Source organism: Cicer arietinum, chromosome 7, assembly GCF_000331145.2.
Source record: "Cicer arietinum cultivar CDC Frontier isolate Library 1 chromosome 7, Cicar.CDCFrontier_v2.0, whole genome shotgun sequence".
NCBI classification, from domain to species: Eukaryota; Viridiplantae; Streptophyta; class Magnoliopsida; order Fabales; family Fabaceae; genus Cicer; species Cicer arietinum.
The window spans coordinates 55,769,858-55,792,051 of NC_021166.2; the positions used below are offsets into that span (position 1 = coordinate 55,769,858).

Below are 22,194 nucleotides of genomic sequence, written 5' to 3' on the forward strand. Positions count from 1 at the left end.
CAAAACAATATTCATTACTATTTTAAAATTTGAAGACCATGAATAAAAAGTTATTTTTTTTCTAAAAGATGACATTAGAAAGTAAAGAAGGGAGTTTATTTAATAATAATAATAATAATCATATTTAGCCAAAAATCAATTTGTCATATTTTCTTTTTGACTAAAAATAAATTGTCAGTCATATTATACAAAAATGTTTATTTTTCTGCATTTATTACTCATTCTAAAACTAGCCGCTGAGAATATATAAACCTAAACAGAACAAACGAGAGAATTCAGAATCAGAAGCGAGGAAAGGATCGTTGCTCTTAAAGTACGTTCATAACATTATTGCTATTCTCTCTCTCTCTCTCTCTCTCTCTCTCTCTCTCTCTCTCTCTCTCTCACACACACACACACACACCCTTTTCCCTTATTCCCCTTTTTCTTCATTTTCTTTACATTCTTTTCACCTCATATCAAATAAAAATGCAAACTTTTTTCTTTCAATCGTGTTTTTCATTGCGAAAATGAAAACCCAAATTCCGAATGATTGTAGTTTTGCTATTTGATTGAATACCCATTTCACTGTGTTTGTCAATGTTGTTTTATTTTTATTTTTTTTTGTTTTTTTTTGTCTTAATGTTTTTTTATTTATTATGAGACTGTTGGGGCATGTGTGCTGAGTCAGTCTTTGTGTCACTCAGTGTCATGAAGTTATTGTTTCTTTAGGTTTTGGTTTTTTTTTTTTTAAATGTTATTTTGTGCTGTTGCAACTTTTTGTTTTCATTTGTCATGGTCTTGGAAGGTTCTATTCTATTAGGTGTTAAAATTTGATGTGAGTGAATGTAATTGATTTGTTTACCTAATAAATTGAATGCTTAAGTTGTTTGCATTATTTATGTATATCAATCGGGTGCTATATTCAATTCATTAAGGGTAGGTTCAGTGTACTTGTGTTGATTAATGATTATGGCATTTTCTTTTTTACTTTAAGGATTATAAAAATTCAAGTTGTTATTTTTTTTCCCCATCTCCATGTATTATTATTGTTCATAATCTTGTTTGTTAATGCTTGATTTTCTTGATCTATATGGTTTTAGATTTGTCCATCCTTTGTTTTCTCTGTTGTGCTTGACAATGACATGGATTTAACTTTGAATTTTGAAGTATATTCATAGTGGATTGACCTTGTTGCCATTGTTTGTGGATGTTTTGTTTCATACTTTTATTAATAATGCAATGAAATGGAACTGAATCAATTGGCTGCTTTGTTTAATATGGATATTGATGGAGTATTAGTGTTGTAAACAGCTGTTTCGGTGCTTTGTAGATTGTAGAGTCAAATAACTGCTGTTTCATACACGTTATAGCAGTTAAATTAACAGCTTAAATTTTTACCCTTTGATGTCTGTACTCGTACTTGTCATTGTTTGTTTGAATTTGCTATGACCATCAAATGGTGATAATTTAAGCCATTTATTTAATTCGTTCAAAATGTGAAATTTGTTTTATACTCATCCGTTTAATGCGTGTTATTTGATCTATAAAACTGTGCAAATTATTAAATGATTTCTTGAAGAGGTGTTATTTTTAATGAAATCATTACAACTAACATTGGTCTTAGACATTTTATTTGCAATGGTTGATGCCGCTTCACATCGTGGTTTCTCCAGTTTTCTTTTAATTACTTATTCTACTTATGGAGCAGTATATTTATGATCAAGATTTTCAAAGATATAATGTACATGTACAAGTTTTCGATAGCTGATTTAATAATTTCTTGTTTCTGTTTAATATTTGAAATAGTGTGTTTCTGTAGTCTGGTTTATATCAAAATCAAGATTCAAGAAATAATCGTTTTCATTAATATATTGCAGATGGATGCACACAGCTCTCATCACGGTAGAATTATTGAAATCAGTAGAGATATTCCAGATGCAGGAAGGAAGATTTGTGGCGAAGCACCATGTGGATTCTCAGATGCTGGAGCCATCTCCAAGGATTCAAAAGAACGTTCAACTTCCATGCGCAAGCTTTTGACAGCAGTGATCCTTTGCGTTATTTTTATGGCTGTTGAATTGGTTGGTGGCGTCAAAGCTAACAGTCTTGCAATATTGACCGATGCAGCGCATCTTCTTTCAGACGTTGCAGCGTTTGCCATCTCCTTATTCTCTTTGTGGGCTGCGGGATGGGAAGCTAATCCTCGTCAGTCATATGGATTCTTTAGAATAGAGATTCTGGGCGCTTTGGTTTCTATCCAATTAATATGGCTGCTTGCTGGGATCATTGTGTACGAAGCCATTGATAGACTCGTTGCCGGTCCTCAAACTGTTGATGGTTTTTTAATGTTTCTAGTCGCTGCGTTTGGTCTTGTGGTTAACATCATTATGGCTGTGTTATTAGGTCATGATCACGGCCACGGTCACGATCACGGCCACGGTCACAGCCACGGTCTTGGTCATAGTCATGGTCATGATCATGGTCATAGTCATAGTCATGGTCATGGTCATGATCATGATCATGGTCATAGTCATGGTCATGATCACGGTCATAGTCATAGTCATGGTCACGATCACGGACTTTCGGTTTCTACACATGATCATACAAAAGACGAGCACCATCACGATCATTCTCATGATCACAAAGGGATTAATGAACCACTTCTCGGTGAATCAGAAAACAAATCCAAGAAGAAGAAGCAGCGGAACATAAACGTGCAGGGCGCTTATCTCCATGTACTCGGAGACTCTATCCAAAGCGTTGGTGTAATGATTGGAGGAGCAGTGATATGGTATAAGCCAGAATGGAAAATAGTAGATTTAATTTGCACTCTAATCTTTTCCGCAATTGTTTTGGGGACAACCATCAACATGCTCCGAAACATTTTGGAAGTTTTGATGGAAAGCACGCCTCGCGAAATAGACGCCACTCAGCTTGAAAAGGGACTATTGGAGATGGAAGAAGTAATTGCTGTTCATGAGCTGCACATTTGGGCCATTACAGTTGGAAAAGTTTTGTTAGCATGTCATGTTAAAATAAACCGCGATGCCGACGCAGACCTGGTGCTGGACAAGGTTGTTGATTACATCAGAAGGGTTTATAACATCAGTCATGTAACTATACAAATAGAGCGCTAGTTTTATTTTTGTTGCTATATTGATGATTGTGATGAGAGGGGTTTGGTTAAGACTAGTTGCCATTGAGTTTCTGGAATTAAACTCTCTCTATGATAATAATACTTTCATACTCTTATTTCAAGCAGTTTTAGAGTGTGAATTTTTTTGACTAAATTTTGGAATGTGAATTTCAGCATATTGCATATTGGCAAACCAATTTGTTTTTTTCATTCATGTGATCTTATTTTTTGGTCAACTTTTTTTAAATGCTTCATAGCCACAATTTTTTTCCAGATTTTAAATGTTCTGGACCCAAAAGAGGCCCTAACATGATCCCATGGGCTGCCAATTCTGAAACTTCCGTTAGAAATTTGGCTCAATTCCTAAAATTCCAGTATAAATTTCTTGGTTGGAGTGTCTATCAATAATTGATGTTTCAACATACCTATATTTTCTTGTGAATTAATATTAATTAATTGATTAATTTATCAATAGCTGATGCTACTTTCTTTATATTTAAAGGAATTGTGTGACAATTAATTTCATCTTTCCATACCTCTCTAGTTGGCAAGTTTTTTTATTAGTTCTGATTTTAAACTTCATTTGTTTCCTCTTTTTTGTGTATAAATCGGGCAAATTTTGTAGGTTGGATAAGATTTTAATGAGCCCCAAAGTTCTCTTTAAAAAAAATTAATGTTATATTTGAATCCAGAACCACAAGCTGAAACAAAAAGACCAGAATCATTTCATCTGAATGTTTGTTTGTCGTTTCATAAGATCTCTTAAAAGCACTATTATTTTCACCTAAAAGGGTCCCTAATCCCTGCACCCACTTGACCAACAGCTAACAACCGTTGTGTTTTGGAGTACTGCATTATTATTGACAAATAATGTGTTTTACAAGCAAGCAATAACATGCGATCGTAAAGCTTATCAGAATTGTCTGTTTTAACGATAGCCTAGTCTCAATTGAAATTTTTATTAGCAATTACTGTGACAAACTTCTAAATTGTTACATTATTTTTCCCATTCCCTTGATGTAAATATCCATAGGTAGACCGATGCGGGTGTTTTCTACCGTTAAATGAGATATGATATAAAAATGTGTTGATTAATGGAGATTTATCGGTTATGTAAAAATTGAGTTACATCCAATTCAAATTTTAATATGACATTAAAGTTTATTTAAAATCATATTAACCACAAGCTATTGGGTCATCCTTGAGTCGATTTTGTATGTTGATTTATGCTCAATAACCCAAATCAACATACAAAATCGACTCAAGGATGACCCAATAGCTTGAAAATATATATATAAATAGAGATAGTTATTTCATTACAAGACAATTTTATTTGAATGATTTAACATCGGCTTAAATTTTAAAATATATCAAAGTTTATTTAAAATCTATTAGATTAAACTCATTATCTATTACTTGACTCAGATGTTGAATTTTACTGTGAGTAGATAGTGTTAAAAATTCCACATTAATTAATAAATTGGACTTGAAAATATATTTATAAATAAGATACATATATCACATTACAAATTGATTTTTTTTTTTATAAACAAAAATATATTGGTACTCCAACTCTTAAAATGTTACAAACTGATATGATTTTGGTAAGAACACAAATTCTATGATTGGAGTTACTTTGAAGGGGTGCAGTTATTATTAACTTATTAGTATGATGCCACAATTCAGAGCCAACATCAATATATTCTTACAAATTTCATACATGTTTTGTTATTTTTGAGTTCTTATTAATTTCATTGTCAAAAAAGGAATAATCATACACAGTGTAGTCGACATTGATTACGTAGTATATACTATATAGTACAGACAAAGGGAAAACATCCCAAACTGTTCCTGCCCTAAGAGTTAATGCATCTACAATCACACAGTAAAAACCTTGGAACAAATTTTCATTTCCTAGATTTTAATTAGTTACTATTACCTCAAAATTATACATAAAGAAGGTTATGCTTTCACTATATTCTCACTATTTCTTATTTTATTTAACTTCAATTTCAAGAGACTATTCTTCAAAAGAAAAAAATGTCAAGAGACTAATAATCGTGTGCTTAATTAATTTGAGAACATAGGTTTTCTTTTTATGTTTTTAATTACAAATGTTCCACCTATTTTTAATCTATTTTATTTTCCAAGATATACATAAAACATTGAAAATGGACAAACAGTAATATATTAGTATTTCTACATCAATATTAGAAATTAGAAAATAACTGTTTTATTTTATTTTCTATTATGAAACTCAGGCAATATTTCTAATATCCAAGCTAACAGTTAAAAACTTAGAAATGCAAATGTTTTTTATTTTATTTTTCCCAAGTGTTAAACTTGGTCATTGATTAGCAGTACACAAGAACCCTTGAAAATGTTTAGAGTCACCAAATAATCAAACCGTTGTTTCTTGTCATATTACTATTTCACACAAATATTAGTGCTATAAAAAATATTATTCACATAATTTAAAGAGAAACTATATAAAAAAAGCGAATAGCACTTTTGTCAAATTAAGTTTATTCTTCATCGGTATATTCACTATTATGTTAAATATAAAATAAAGTATAATTAACTTAAAAGTGATATACGTAAGAAAAAATTATATATAACTGAAATGAAAGAATTAGTATTATATTAAAGATAAAATGGCTTCTTTTAAGTCTAATTAATTTCTTTATAAGAGAACTTATTAATTATAGACTGGGAAATAATTTATTGATATAATTTGTCTTTGTAGCAGTCAAGTTACTTACTTGGTGGGTCATGGAAAAAATTAGACAGAAATGTTCTACCGACTTGCTTGATATCATTAATTAATATAGAATGGACGAATAATTTTGGATGTGAATAAAAATAAGAAAGTAATTGGTACTACTTTAATTAGGTTTTTTTGTTGTTAAAGATAGAAATTTTATAATATAAAAAATAACTTTTAAATTTTTAAAGACTTTGACTTTTAAATTTTTAAAGATAGAATTCTACTTTAATTGATTCTTTTTAGTTTCTTAACAATTTATCAAAAAAATATTTGTTAATATTTGATCTTTAATTAATTTGATTTAATTTAACAATTGTTTATAATATTGTATAGTATATTTATATTTTAAACTGTAAATTTTAATTTAAACGCACACAAAGTTGCAAATGCAATAATAGAGAGGAGAAATGAGATTGAGAAATTGTTAAGTTTGAGAGTGATGAAGTTATTGCTCTGACAACCGATTGAACTCTTTAATTATAGGAATGATATTTTTCAAGTGTCGATATTGAGCTTTACAATTTTCATCTTTTTTAGAAATTTTATTTTTGAAAAATGCATCAAATTTTTTATGTTTAAACATCATATTACTCATAAAAAAAATACACAACACTAATTTAGTAAAATAAAAAACATAATCACAAACACATTCAGATAAATAGTTCTCAATTCACAAAGTCACCACTCACATTCACAAAATAAAATAATTCACAAATTCATAATCTCATATCCACACTACACTAATCAGAATAATCGTTCACAATTCACACACTACAGTTCACAATCTCAATTATCACACTAAAACCGTTCACAATTCACACATTACTACTAGTTCACAATCTTAAATTAAAACAATTCACAATCAATAAATAGTGGAAGAAAAAAAGAGTAACTCAGTAAAAAAACTATAAGAAACATATTAAGATAGTCTGAGACTACCAAACAAGACGGAGAAAGACAGGCAAGAGGCGGCGCTGGCCACAGGTCAGGAGATCGGAGAATGCATATGTATTTAATAAACTTACTAAAATTACTAAAATAAAGTGTGTATTTAATAAACATTACAATTTCAGATTATACCTCCACAGTAAATAAGGCAAATCTAATTAAAATATCCAAGTAAATCCCATGAGACTAAAACCAATTAATGTGAAAACGAAATACAATGAAACTAAAAAACGCCTTATACGACAGAGAAGTTGCTTGTAGGACACTGGACGCGTGAATGGGTTTACAACAATCCAAGAAAAATACATAACACGCCTTGGATTCATGATATCTTGCACATGCTTGTCTTTGTTAGGCTTTTACACAATTTGTGACTAAAAATGAGTTCAAGCTTTTGTGCAAGATGTTGATTGTGCCTTGACAATTACTCATTTAATTGTCTATAAGTATATCATTTTAAGGTTATTTAACATACCAATACTAGTAAATTCTATTATTTTTTATGAATTTTTTTGTTTGTTTTTTCTGTAACACCCTTAATACTCTTTCTATAATAAAATTATTAACAAAAATAACAATTTGTGCATTTAATAAGATAAGTAGTTATTCACAATTAATATTCGAAATCTCATTTTAATTACAACTTCAACTCTATTGCCTAAATTACATCTAATCTCATTTAATTGAATAAAAAAGTGGACATTTAATTTGAACAGTACACATTAAATGAAGGACAATTTTGATATATTTTCATTAAATATATGAAAAAATCAACTTTTGCTTATATTTTGGTTATATTTGCTATAGATTCTTAAAAAAAAAAATAGTAATTTTGACATTAATTTCATAAATTAGAGATTATCTTTAAAATATTTATAAGAAAATCAGAATTTAAGTTGTGTTTGTCTCTTGTATTTAAAATAACATTAAAAAACATCAGTTATAAAAAAAAAATTATTTTGAAAATTTTCTATAAACAACTTATTTATAAAAAAGAAAACTGCAATTAAGCGACATAAACTTCTAAAAGTAATTTGTTTTTAAATGATTATTTTATAAATAAAAACATTATAACAAACGCACTCTTAAATGTGTCAATTTTTTTTTTAGTATTTTGTTATCGCAGGGGAAATCTATTATTTCACTCTACCTATTTATCTGCAATAAATATTCCTATTAATTATTGACTAAGCAACAATAAAAATACTGAACTTAAAAACACAAATAAATAAGAATAATTTTTTCTAGAAAATTAAAGTCACAAATAAAAAGGATTGGAGAGAGAGTAATTATCATAAAAAAAATTGATAATGTGTGTGGCTTTATTGTGAGGCTAGCTATTGGTGTGCCATTTTCAACGTTTCATATAGATACGTGGTTATAATTTATACCAGGTTATCCAAATCCACTATAATATCTAAATCAGCTACCGTCCACACTTTATCTTATCATGAGTCTCAACTTTAATATTGAAGATGAACTTCAAAAATGTAATCCACTTTTAACCATCAATGTATTCACGACTTCATGATGATAAGGTAGTCCTACATGTTTGTGTATGATATAATTAGCATAGAGCATACTCCAATCAATGTTTTAAACTTCATGATGATAAGGTAGTCCTACATGTTTGTGTATGATATAATTAGCATAGAGTATACTCCAATCAATGTTCTAAAGTTTAAAATATAATCAAGAATACGTACTGCTTGATTTTTTTTAGCCTTGTAGTTGAGTGACATATCATGAGCATTTGTATTTGTTGATATGAATTGAGTAAACATTTCTAAAAATGAGCCACGTGTACCATTAAAAAAGACATATTACACCAATTAAAAAAGTATTTTTATGTCATATACACGTGAAATTGTTTTAAAATGTTTTTCATAATATTTTAAAAAAAATTTAAATTTATTTTTAACCAATTTAAAAAAGCATGCTGTCAACCGGTTAATACAAAATCGACTTAATTCTAATGTTAAAAATATTTTTGAAGTACTTTTAAGACGATTTTCAATGACAACTGGCCAAAATTTTATTTTATTTTGTTTATTTTAATTTTAGAAAAAAATTATATATTGCAACAGATGATGTATATATATACATTTGGTCATCTCCATTCTATTGCAAGGGACCGACCTCCACAATGTCATAAACATTTTATATATCTTTTGTAAATTTATTTAGTTCTAGCTTCAAATTTAACCACAAAATTGTAAAGAAATCAAGGAATATGAAGATAAATCAATCAATTATAATAGAGTAAAATGAAAATTATATACAATAAATTATTAGAATAAACTACATATAGTCACTAACATTCTCTTCTCACATAATTTATTCATCTTCATTAACTCTGTATAGTAGAGAATAACAAAGTTACACAAAAATTAATAAACTACACACATGATTCATCATTATGAGTTGATGGACATTCACCGATAGAAATCTCCTTTTGATTCTCCATTCTCTATTGTTCTCAACACTTTCTCCATTGTGCTTCTCATTTGCACCATTGTTCATAAGGATATGAATTCGGATTAGCAATCAAAACTAGAATAGATAAATGAAATTAATACTCTATTTTGAAAATATATATTGATTACTAGAAATAGCTTATTTACATATATTCCTATTATCTCCACCTTAAGGTGGTAGGAAATTGATTTCCAACACTAAATATCCTAATCCTCTAATCGTAGAACATTAGTTAGGTACAATATTATGATATTTTTAACAAAATGCTTTATGACTTTTACATTCATGTTTTCACTCTCTTGAAACTTATTGTGTTGTACTTCACAGTCACTTATTCTTTGAAGTTTGTTTCATTTTAATACAAGTTTTGAAATAGTTTTAATAATTGCAAGCCACACTTTTTTGCATCAGAAATTTTTCCAAACGTGTGCTAAGTAGATGATACTTTTTAGTAGATGATATTTATTTTGGGATGAAAAGTTTAGATTTGGAGAGGCACACCCCATGCAAGTTTAATGGAGAACCGACAATCTAATTGAGAATTTATTAAAATATTTATGTTTAAACTACCAATTGTAGAAATGTAGACTTGAACACAATGTGAAGTAAAGACATTTTAAATTCATAGTTATTGCCACACTTATTTGATATTACTTTTTGTCATAATTTTAAGATATTTTTTTAAAACGATTTCTTTTTAAGAAAGTTAATTCATCTAGACACATAATTATTGTAATATTTTTTATATAGTTTTTGAATAAGTAACTTTTTGATAATTTTATCAAATAAATGATTAAAATTAACATAATTAATTATATAAATACAGAGAATATGTTGATCAACAACTAAACGTCTCTTCAATAAACATTTAAAATATTATAGTTGAAATTATGTAACATCTAAACTATAACGATTTGATACAATACTTTACTATATAAGACAAAATCACCACAAACATTTAATTGTGGTTTCATCCTAACACTGCTATAAAATTGTTCTAGAAGTTTTGTGTAATATAAATAATAAAGTGTCATGAGCAATGCTAGATATATAAGTTCAAGAACGAAATTACTAATTGTGTTCGATAACTTTTTAGACGTTTTTGGACAAAACTATTAACCATTTATATTCCCTACGAACTTTTATTGTCTATTTAAAAAAAAGTTTTATGTGATTATACATTCTCAAATAATATTTATAAGTCTCAAAGGACATGCATGATAAGTTATCAAATGTATCAAAACCATAAACCTATAAGATATCAATTTACCCAATAGTACACCCTCCTAATCCTCCTTACCCACAATCTTCATTATTTTTCTTCTTCTTAAATATGCTTTGAATTCCTATAAATATGAGATATTTTAATTATAATCTCTATAATTTTTTTAAATTTATATCCTTGTAATTTCAAAAAACATTAAATAAAAAATATCCTTAATGTACTTTTTAATTTAATAAGAGTGATAAAGTGACCAATTTTTGTTGACATGTAATTCACACGGCTATTTATGCTGATATGAATTAATTATTAATATTAGTTAATTTATAAATAAAAATAAAATACAAAAAAACTAGTCAAATATAAATAAATAAATTAAATAAGAAATTCATCCAAAACTCATAAAGATCATCCCAAGCAACCCATAAAAATAGTTTTATAATTTTTTGAAAACATAAAAATAATTGCAGTTGCTGGACTGTTCTGTAGGAAAACCCACGACAGAGTTTTTCACCATTTGCTACTTTTGGCTTCCTTTCGTATCTACATTATGAGAGTTTCTTACTGTACTTTGGTTTGTGAAGAGTTTCAGTTTGAAAATTCTCTGGGTCGAATCTTGTGTGTGTCATGAAATTTTTTTAGGTTGAATTCTTTTAGGTTAATTTATTTATTTTTAGATTAGTTAATTAGTTTTTAGTTTTTCATCATAGAAATTAAAGTGAAGTCTCGTTTTGATTTGTGAGAAATTTTGAGAAAGTCAATTTACTTCTTGAGAAGAATAAAAACATTTCTTAGTCCTAAAAAAAATAAACTGAGTCAAATTAGTCTTTATGTACAGTGGCGGAACTTGATTAAAAGCTTTGGGGTGATCGATATAAAATTACAAAGGAAATATGCAAATAATATTATATAGCAAAAAATTAAGTTATAACAAGCATAAAGAGAAGTATCACATAATTTAACTACATGACTTAAGAATATCTTAAAGTAACGCTCTATGCTATTATTTATGTTTCTTTATTCTAAATCAGCAAAATTTGAAATTTAAAGAAACAAATTTAAGAAACAAAATCAGCAAACAGGCGACCATCATTCTAAATCTGCCATATATCTTGTTCAATAAACAGAGCAACAACAATTTGAATTAACCAATTTAACAACAAAAATCAGCAACAACAATTTAGTCATCATTCTAAACAAGTAGTCAATAATTTAGCAAATCATTCTAAAATCAACAATTTAACAATTTAGCCATCATTCTAAACAGGAAGCCAACAATTTAGCAAATCATTCTAAAATCAGCAATTTAGCAGTTTAACAATTTAGCCATCATTCTAAACAGGCGGCCGACAATTTAGCAAATCATTCTAAAATCAGCAATTGAACAATTTAACAATTTAACCATCATTCTAAACAGACAGCCAACAATTTAGCAAATCATTCCAAAATCAACAATTTAGCCATCATTCTAAACAGGCAGCCAACAATTTAGCAAATCATTCTAAAATCAGCAATTTAACAATTTAGCCATCATTCTAAATAGACAACCAACAATTTAGCAAATCATTCTAAAATCATCAATTTTGCAATTTAACAATTTAGTCATCATTCTAAACAGGCAGCCAACAATTTAGCAAGTCATTCTAAAATCAACAATTTAGCAATTTAACAATTTAGACATCATTCCAAACACACAACCAACAATTTAGCAAAGCAGCAAAAGCACAAACACCTTGTATGCAACAAAAATTAGCAAATCAGCACAAACATCTTGTTCAAACACCTTGTTCAGCAAATCATCAAATCAACAAATTCCAAACCTTTGGAGTTTTGACGACGAACGGCCAAGGCAAGGCAAGACGATGTCGAGGCGAGCTGAAGCGAGGCGAGGCATCAGTGGCGCAAGACGGCAAGAGGGTGGAACTGTGAATCGCGTTCGGAAAGCAAGAAGGAGACAGAGAGAGATGAAAATTGGATTTGGAAGAGAGGAAGATATATTTAGGTTTTTAAGAAAGAGAGATTGTATCTGGAGCTAGAAGATAGACTGGACCTATAATTTTTTTTTTTTTGGTGGCCGCGGCTACCCCCCATCACTACCAAATTCTGCCACTACTTATGTGAAATAATTAGAAATTTGAATGTTTTTTTTGTTAACTTGATCATCTTTATTATCACACATGTAATTTCTATCAAAAGGGACAATTAGATCATTGACAAGACGATTAAGTCTCTGACATTAAATGAACAAGCTTAGAGTTCCTAAATGTACTTGTCTATTTTTAATTATTTTCAATGACTTAATTGTCACATTTTTATAGAAATTACATGTGAGATAATCAAGTTGATAAGTCATTAGATAAGTTAATAAAAATAAGGTTAAATTACATTCATGGTCCCTTAACTTAATTTCAGGTAACGTTTTAGTCCTTTATCTTCTTTTTTTCCCGACTTGGTCCTTTTTTTTTTCCCGATTTAATTTCAGGTAACGTTTTAGTCCTTTATCTTTAAGTTAAGGGACCACGAATGTAATTTACCTGAAAAAGATAAAGGACTAAAACGTTAACTGTGGTTTATATAAGTACTAATTTGATCCAATTTATTTTTCTTAAAGGATTAAAAAATATTTTTTATTTTCAATGATTAAATTTAGTTTTTCAAAATTTCCCCCAAAATGGTCCTTTACTTTAGAAATTACCGACCTAGCTTTCCTATTTGTCATTTCATCGTCATTTTTAAGTGTACATCATCATAATAATTATGGCACTTCATAATTTAATAATTAAAAAAAATTTATAAATAATATTTTTTAAAGCTTTTTTTTTAAATTGTAAAGGTACAAATAAAAAAAGTTATGAGAATTAAAAAGCAAAATCACGTATATTTGCAGGATCTAAAATAAATTTAATTTTTTTTATTTAAAACCATTTTTTGTTATTCCCTTATTGTCTTATGTAACAATATTCCTTCACTCCACTTCCAATCTACACAACACCAAGGTTTTGATCTTCGTCCCAAATTTAATTGCGATCCAATGAAAATATTTCAAAGTTAGATCCCCACAACACTTATTATTCCCTCTTAAAAAAATGATGAATGCAAAATTCCAAAATAATAAAAAGAACTTTTGTGGCCAACAATGTATACATCTATTGGTTTCTTGTGTTTAAGGCCATAATTACCATCAACAATTGGCGACTTTTATGGGGAATCATTGAAACAACTAATTTTGATATAGATATATTCAATTGGTCCAAGGAGTTTTGTTTGTGGAGAATTAATTAAGATGTAAGTTGTCTTGGTTCATCATGGGATGGAGGATGCACTAAGAGAGAAATAACACATCCATATCAAATTGTCTACTTCAAAAAGATTCTTGTTAACTTGGAGAATCTTGAGGTGAAATTGGAGGATGAAGACAAGACTCTAATACTTATTAGTATTTTACTAATTCATACGCCCATTTCGTAGATGTCATGTCAACTACATTTGATTTGATGAAATGCAATCATCAATTCAAATGAAACAAGCATAGATCCTAATTCAAGAATAAGTACTTTAATTGTCACAAGCATGAGCATTTTAACAAAAATGATTTTTCATGAAAGGATATAGCACTCGTTGATATAGGATATGAATCTGCAAATGGTAATTTTTCCTATCACAAATAGGTTATAAATAAGATTGTTAAGATATTTAAGATGCATACATCTAAACTTGTCACAACTCATTTGGGGGCAGCATGATAGGTTTTTTTATTAAGCACAACCCAAGTACTATTGAAGAAAAGAGTAAAATGAAGTAGTTCCATTTTCAAATAGGGTAGGAAGCATCATGTATAGTATTATGCGCAATAGACTAAACTTGACTTACATTGTAAATGTGGTAAAAATATTTATGGTAAATCTTAAAAGGAGTCTTTTACGGCAAATTATTTGTATTACAGATAATTAAATTCAGATATTGATTAAAAAGAAATGTAATTATTTATTTTATGAGTTAAAGCTTGTATTTAAGGGTCTAAGTAACATATGGTATATCTAAGTAACTAATCCATAGGAAAATACTTCTAATTTGAAGTGAGGCTTTTCATTAAATCTCTTGATTTTAAAAGAAAATTGGGAAGAATTATAATAAAGTGTTGAAAAGGGCTTTGAGATTCTAGTTGGGTTACTCTTCAATATTATATTGTATTGGTTTTGATTTGTTTTCTCTTATAGTGTGGTTACAATATCCCTCTTAAGAGGGAAGTATGTAAATTTTTGGTGATATACTATATACTACAATATCATAAAAAGTTCTATTTATAAATTGCTATAAATATTTTTGTTTTATATGAAATGACATATACTCGTTCTATTATTATATTTTAAATAACATATACATTGATAATTTATATAAATTAAATTATACATTTACCCTTTACTATGGATTATATTAATTCAATCTTGTTTTTACTATAATATTTTTTCCAATCACATCTTGTTTTTTCTAGAGGTTATGAAATATATTACATTATTATCATGTTTATCATTATAAAATCAAAGAAAAATAGAAAATTGAGAAAATGAAAAATAAAGAGGAATATAACACTGCAATTTATATAATGATTTAGTTTGACACTAACTCAAAATCAAACAGTTTAAGAACAATGTTACATTATACAACAAGATGTTTACCCTTTTGTACTTACATGGTTACCCCACATGTGCAGCATAAATTGACTAGTTGAACTGGAAGGTAAACAAGTGTGATTTGCTTCTATGCAAATCTGAGCTCTGAACTTTAACAGTTTTATAAAAGAAAAATTGTTATCAGATAAACACAGGTAAAATTTGTGTACTTATTTTTATTAGAAATCAATAAATTAATGCACCTAATTTCATATTCTTAATAAATGACTGTTTATTATAATTTGTAAGCTGTGATTCATTGGAGTGACATCTAGTTATTGGATAATTCATTGAAATATTTTATATTAAAAAATTATTCATAGTAGTTGGGTCTATACCAAACTATCATTATTTGTTTGTTCATAAAGCAAATGGTAGTTTGATTTAGCCATATCCAGCTAATTTTATTTATATAATGGATGAATTTAATTCAATTAATATTTAAAATTCACTTAAAATTCTAATAACAATTAATGACACGTATAAAAAATATAAATCAATAGAGAATGTGGCCTTCACAATTAAAAGAAAATATATTTTTTTACTAAAAATATGTATTCTTTAAAATTTAATTCTTTTAAATTAATATTAATCAAATCATTATACTTTATGTAAATCTAAGAAATTTTTTTAAATAATAATTTTAAAAAACGCCATCAATATTTGTTATAGTTTCAATAATTTTTAGACATTATTATACTATAAATTACCTATAAAAAAATCAATCACAAAATTGATCTATAATTATATTATATTGACCGACTTTGTTAATTCTTTTATAAAAGAAGGTTAATATATTATATTAGTATTTTTTTTCATTAAATTTAAAATTTCAAGCTTTCATCTTTTAAACTTCTAGGACTTTTAATTCAAATCTATTAAATTATCAAACTTCCTCCCCCATAAAGTTAATGATTAATGATTAATGATGGTAATCTGATTGATGACCTTTAATAGACAATCCTGTTTGAACTAATGTCGGTAATTGAGATTGAGCCCCATCAAATTATAAATCTGTAATGTTATGTCGATATGTAACTAAAATAAATATGTTGCAAGTTCTATAGTAATTTGGACTTATGTATAACTAAACAAAAGTGTTTTATAGAAAAAAAATGGAAGTGATTGATCCATCATCATCCAACCAAACCACACAATCCACATAAAGCCTTTCCAAAACCTTTCTATATTTCTCTTTTTTAATTTATCATTCCCATAAGAGAGAGAGAGAGAGAGAGATGAGTCCCACAACAATCTGTCCCCGCTGATAGACAAAACTGCCACCGCCAATAATGCTTTGGGACCTTACAAATCAGACAATTTCTCTCTCTTTTTTCTATCTCTCACACAGCTTCAAATGTATCTGCTACCATATCATATCATAGCATAGCATATCTCTTGTAACCCCAGTTGAGAAGTTTCCACCTTTCATTTCTTACCTCTACTATTTTCCATCAACACTGTGTTCTGTATTTCAGCTTCTAAGTTCTAACAACATATTTTCTCTCTCTCACTCACTACAAAGCATTTATTATATATTCCATATAAGAGAGACTTTTAAATACATCATAAAAACAAAAGAATATTTATTTTAGGGGGTGTGTTACTCATATGGGGTCTTGTTCTGTTTCTTCTTTAGGATTTACATTTATTACCATTCTTTTGTTAGTATAAAAATCATTAACCATACGGAATGTTGGTCACCCTCATTGAACTCTAAGCTAAGAAAAACAGCAAAAGCATTAAATTTTTAAACATCACTTCTCAACTTTCATGGAAAGGCTTCAAGGACCCATCAATTCTTGTGTATGTCTTTCTTCATTTCTCTTTTTAATTCATTTTCTCTTTTTCCTTCTTCTAATCCTATTTCTAGAATCAAAGAAAGGTACTGTATTTACTTTTCAATAAATTAAAACTTTTGCATTAAATGCATTAAAAAAATGTTACTACTTTCTTGAAAATAAATATGTTTCTTTTATGGCTATCTTTTGCTAACATTCTATTTTGGTTTCTATTTTTATAATTTCTCACTTTTTTTTGCATAATAATGCACTTGCCCTTTTCTTCATTCTGACCAAACCCCTAAACAAACCTCATTCATGGAAGTATATATTCCTTACTTCTTTTGAATTAAATTTGGTTTGTGATAGTGAAATCCAACCAAACATTACTTCACTTTCTTTTCTTTTTCTTTTTTTATTATTATTGTTTTGTATTTAACATATTTTTACACTTTGTTTAATTTCTTGTAGTTCTTTGGTGAAGTGAATTATTTGGACCAAACATTACTTGATGTAGAAAACTTAAGATTTGAAGAGGAAGAACAAGAACAATTTCTCATATCAAGTTTAGAAGACAACATGCCATTTCTTCAAATGCTTCAAAGTGTTGAGTCTCCAAATTTTTTCCCTTTGAAAGAACCAAACTTTCAAACACTTTTGAGGCTACAACAACAAATGAAGAAACCATGGGAAGATAATACACAAGTTCAAACAGCATTGGAATTTGAAAGCTGTGTAACACATGACATGTTAGAGATGCAATACTCACCAGTTAAATCAGAAAGCAATGAACTTCAAAACAAAATTTCAGCTTCATGCATTGAGAAATTGAGCTATGAGTGTAACCAAAAAGAACCAGCAAAAACACCACAAACATGTCTCAAATCTCAAACAACAAGGGAAAAGAGAAAGAGAAAGAGAACAAGACCAATTAAGAACAAGGAAGATGTTGAGAATCAACGTATGACACATATTGCTGTTGAAAGAAACAGAAGACGCCAAATGAATGACCATCTTAGTGTTCTTAGGTCCCTCATGCCACCTTCATATATTCAAAGGGTATGATGCACTTTTCAATCATTCTTTTTGAAATATCAAGTTAAATTCTCAAAACCCATTTCTTCAAAATCATTTCTTTTGCTTTATTCATGGTAAAAATCCAATCTTTTTGGGTTTTCAATACTAAATGCATCACGGGGAGACTAACAAATAACTGTATGTCACTGTGGTTTCAACCAAGACAACTTGCAAGTTTGAAAATCACATTGATTTTGACAAAATCTCATTGATGGTAATTTTCATTAAAACTCTAAAGGATACTAAAATTACAATTATTCACTGTGATTTTGTTTTGTTTTACTTAAAAATTTAAGCTAATTTGAAAAGTGTGGTTTTTTATTTTTAACTCAAATTTTGCATTTACTTTTGTTATTTTCAAATTTGACATACTTTGGTAATAAAGTTATGTTAATATGACAGGGTGACCAAGCATCAATAATAGGAGGTGCAATAGATTTTGTGAAAGAGTTAGAGCAATTGCTTGAATCCCTTGAAGCACAAAAAAGGATAAAAAAGAATGATGAAGAGGTTAGTTATTCAAGTAGTTTGTCAAAACCATCTTCATCAACAGATAGTTATGGAATGAAGTTATCATCTTCTGAAGAAAATGAAGTGAAGGCGGAAAACAAGTCAGAAGCAGCAGATATAAAAGTCACATTGATTCAAACTCATGTGAACTTGAAAATTGAGTGTAAAAAAAGACAAGGACAATTGATAAAAGTTATTGTTGCTTTGGAAAATCTTAGGCTAACTATTCTTCACCTTAACATCACATCTTCTGAGTCTTCTGTCTTCTACTCCCTAAATCTCAAGGTATTACTCTGTCTTTTCAATTCTTTTTATTGTTTTTTGTTTTTATAAATATTGGTCAACTCACCACACATGAAACTGGAATCAAGTCAAAGTACTGTTATTTTCTGACTTGTAATATAAGCAAAACCTGGCTTCCCTCTTTCCAACATTGTCCATTATAATATTAAATAAATAAAATTCTTACCATATTTAATAATTTTTAAAATTACTATATATATACTCAAGTAGTGTGGCTCTTTCTTAAGTATTGAGCTTATCAATAAGGACAACCACATAGAACACACTATTGAAAAGTGGAAGAGTATTAAGTTGCAATTTAAGCATCTAAGTAAATATTAGTCACACAACAATTTCAAAAACATAAATAAAGTTAACAAAATTGTAAATAAAATAACTTTAAAAAATTATAAAAAAAAAAATGTAACATAAAAACTTAATATCTACTTTATAGATAAGGTACTAGTATAGATTGTTATTATTATTGATAAATAATTGAGTATATGGTTGGGTGATGCAGATTGAAGAAGAGTGTAAGCTAGGCTCAGCAAATGACATAGCAGAAGCAGTTCATGAAATATTCAGCTATATTAATGGCAGCTAAAGGGAAGTAGTTTTTAACCATAGGAAAAGAGTGTGTAGCAGAAGAATAAAGGACAAATCATTGAAATGAAGGCTGGGGTTACGGGGAACACAGGGCACCAATTTATTGTCTACATTTCAATGTCAATGTATCATTTTTATTATTAGCTTTTGATCAGAAAATAGAGATAGGGTGGATGGAATGTCATGTTAAATCTTTGCTGCTCAAATAGTCTCACTCTTTATTTAATTGGAATGATACTTACTAGTATGTGTTTCTAATTCATTTCTTAATTCCTTTTTAAGAGTTTAACCGCAAAATTGTGAACATAAATTGTATAAAATTTTCTTGCCATTTTTATTATGTGAACTACAATTGTGAGACAATTTGTTATTCTTTTTTTAAGAAAAAAGCTAAAGTTAAATTTATACCATCTATTAGGTGAATTAAGAATTTGAGTTAATTGATTATGTTTTATTTATAAGGCATTGTGGTGGATTCACTATAGTGTACCACTATGTAGTATCACTAATCTAGCCATATGCATTACCACCGTTTGATCAAAGATTGATGGTCAAAATTTTAAACTTGAATTTTATTTTTTCTTGTTTTTTTTTTGTTTAACTTTCTAGGAGATGGTGTGTTTGCATCACTACACCAATATGTGGGGATAGAGGGTAGGCCCCAATATTATTTACATTAGAAGGATGGCCCACTTTATATATTTTGGAGTACTCATCATAATTACAATTTATAAGGAGGGATGTGATATGATGCATCTCTTTTTACATTGACTTTGTGTGATGAGCCGTATACTATATATGATGATTCACAATTATTATATGTACATGCTTACACTTTTTTATTGATCCTTTTTGGCCTTGAGTTCACGGCAGTATCCTACAATTTTCCCTGTGATCTAAAAACAAAAAACAAATAAAGGACTATTTTTGGTGCATTTGCAAGTACTTTTTTTTTATGATTCTAAACTTAAAATATATCCTTTTTTATTATAACAAACTCTAAAAAAATTATAGTTAATTAAACTAAAAACTGTATCAAAAATATTTAAAGTAGTGCATTTCAAGTTTTGTCTAATAAATAAATGGTCGTCAAGGAACAAATTATTGCTTTAGTCATTGAATGAAGAACTTGGTTGATTAAAATTAAGAAAATTAATACTAATATTAAATTTATTAAAAATTAGACTAGTATTTCCTATGGAAGATTATGAATTTATTTTCTTTATCATAATATTTGTTGTTTAGTACAAAAAGGATATAAATAATTAGTCAACCTTTGGCAAAAAAAAAACAATAATTCAGTGGGTTGAATACTTGAAGTTCTTATGAAAATGGATGATGTTTATTCAAAAACAGGTAGATTGCAATCAGCAATAGCTAGAATTTAATGACATAGTATGTTAGATTTGATTAGTTAATAAAATTTATGTAAAATTAGCATATGTGTTAATCATGGACAGGTGATTTCAGAATGCAAGTGTTGCACAAGACCTATACAATGATTTTCTAATGGTTTCATTTACGCGGTCGATAATTATGTGATAGTCCAATTTTGATTAAACAATTTTAATTTTAAATAAATTTTAATTTGTTTTAAAACAAAAATTACCAAACTATATATTTGAACTATCCAAATTTCAATTAAACAACATATCACACAGTTACAAAATACAAAATGTGTACACTCAGTGATTTCATTAAGAACTTAGCATTCCATATGGTAACTTCCATGAGTATTGAACATATCAACATCATTAATTCTTATACTATTGATATTTATTTTTCTCACCCTATATTTCTTCTTGTAACATGTATGTAAAATGAACTCCTCTTTTTGTATTAACATAAAATGAATTTTAATTATTTAAGCATTTAACAGCGTAGTAGTACTTTATCTTTCTTGTACTATATATTTGCCCCCTCTTAGAATTGATAATTATTGAAATGAGATAATAAAGTAACACAAGCGAGCCATATTAGGTGAGACACACATGGATGGCACTCTCCTTGATACCACTGCCAGGGTTGAAAATGGGATTTTCATTTCCAACAATAATACAAAAAGAAAATAAAAAGTGAACGAAGTAGAAAAATTCCTTCAATAAAGGTATTTGACGAGAAGCTATAAAGGATTTAGGAAAAAAGTCAAAATAATGATGAAAGTGCAAGCCTAATCCCACATCCCAACTATGTACCAAAAAAAAAAAACATCTCTCATCCCCACACGTACAGTACGATAGCTCTACAGCCTTAAAATAATATATTTGTCTCCCCCATCCTCATGATAATTATAAAGATAAAATTATTCCTTCCTTGAATATAAAATAAAATTAAATATACAAAAAATAATATATTTAATTAAAATATAAACTATACAAATATTAGAAAATGAATAATAATTTTAGTAAATTATTTTTATAATTATAGTATATTATCTTAATCATAAATGTAAAATGAAAATAATAATTTAAGAATAATGATAATTACATTAATTAATTAATAGATTTAAAAAATATTTAAAATTACTAAAAAAATTCAAAATAACAGTCTTTTTAAAATATTTTAAAAAAAATTTGATTTTCGCTACTTATTCCATTCCTAATATCAAAGAAAATTAAATCAACAAAAAGTAAATTATTTAATTTAAATTTAAATAAAATATATTATTATCAATAGTATTATATTACCTCCATATTTTTTTATAATTATCTATTTTTTATTTTATTTAAAAAAAT

At 27.9% G+C, this 22,194-nt stretch overlaps 2 protein-coding genes across 7 annotated transcripts; both read left to right on the top strand.

Annotated features, from left to right (window-relative positions):
- Window positions 1-223: 223 nt before the first annotated feature.
- Window positions 224-3,272, top strand: LOC101513677 (metal tolerance protein A2-like). 6 transcript variants are annotated; one of them, XM_004514862.4, is made up of 2 exons: window positions 224-313; window positions 1,860-3,272. In XM_004514862.4, exon 2 carries the CDS (start codon window positions 1,860-1,862, stop codon window positions 3,117-3,119), a length of 1,260 nt encoding a protein of 419 aa, XP_004514919.1. In that variant the 5' UTR covers window positions 224-313; the 3' UTR covers window positions 3,120-3,272. The 6 variants fall into 6 exon arrangements, with proteins under 6 accessions (XP_004514919.1, XP_012575585.1, XP_073226709.1 ...); XM_012720131.3 differs by lacking the exon at window positions 224-313 and adding an exon at window positions 369-918; XM_073370608.1 differs by lacking the exon at window positions 224-313 and adding an exon at window positions 369-817.
- A 13,278-nt stretch (window positions 3,273-16,550) lies between these two features.
- Window positions 16,551-19,706, top strand: LOC101513357 (transcription factor bHLH57-like). Its single transcript, XM_004514859.4, has 4 exons — window positions 16,551-17,009; window positions 17,456-18,043; window positions 18,464-18,856; window positions 19,374-19,706. Exons 1-4 carry the CDS (start codon window positions 16,977-16,979, stop codon window positions 19,455-19,457), a joined length of 1,098 nt encoding a protein of 365 aa, XP_004514916.2. The 5' UTR covers window positions 16,551-16,976; the 3' UTR covers window positions 19,458-19,706.
- Window positions 19,707-22,194: the final 2,488 nt, after the last annotated feature.

What these genes read in the sequence shown, in the direction of transcription:
- LOC101513677 (XM_004514860.4), top strand. Translation starts at nt 1,682, where the DNA reads ATGGAGCAGTATATTTATGATCAAGATTTTCAAAGATATAATGTACAT. An exon ending in TTCAAAGATATAATGTACAT is followed by an intron (nt 1,730 to 1,859) that starts GTACAAGTTTTC and finishes AATATATTGCAG; the next exon opens with ATGGATGCACACAGCTCTCA.
- LOC101513357 (XM_004514859.4), top strand. Translation starts at nt 16,977, where the DNA reads ATGGAAAGGCTTCAAGGACCCATCAATTCTTGT. An exon ending in AAGGACCCATCAATTCTTGT is followed by an intron (nt 17,010 to 17,455) that starts GTATGTCTTTCT and finishes AATTTCTTGTAG; the next exon opens with TTCTTTGGTGAAGTGAATTA. An exon ending in TCTACTCCCTAAATCTCAAG is followed by an intron (nt 18,857 to 19,373) that starts GTATTACTCTGT and finishes TGGGTGATGCAG; the next exon opens with ATTGAAGAAGAGTGTAAGCT.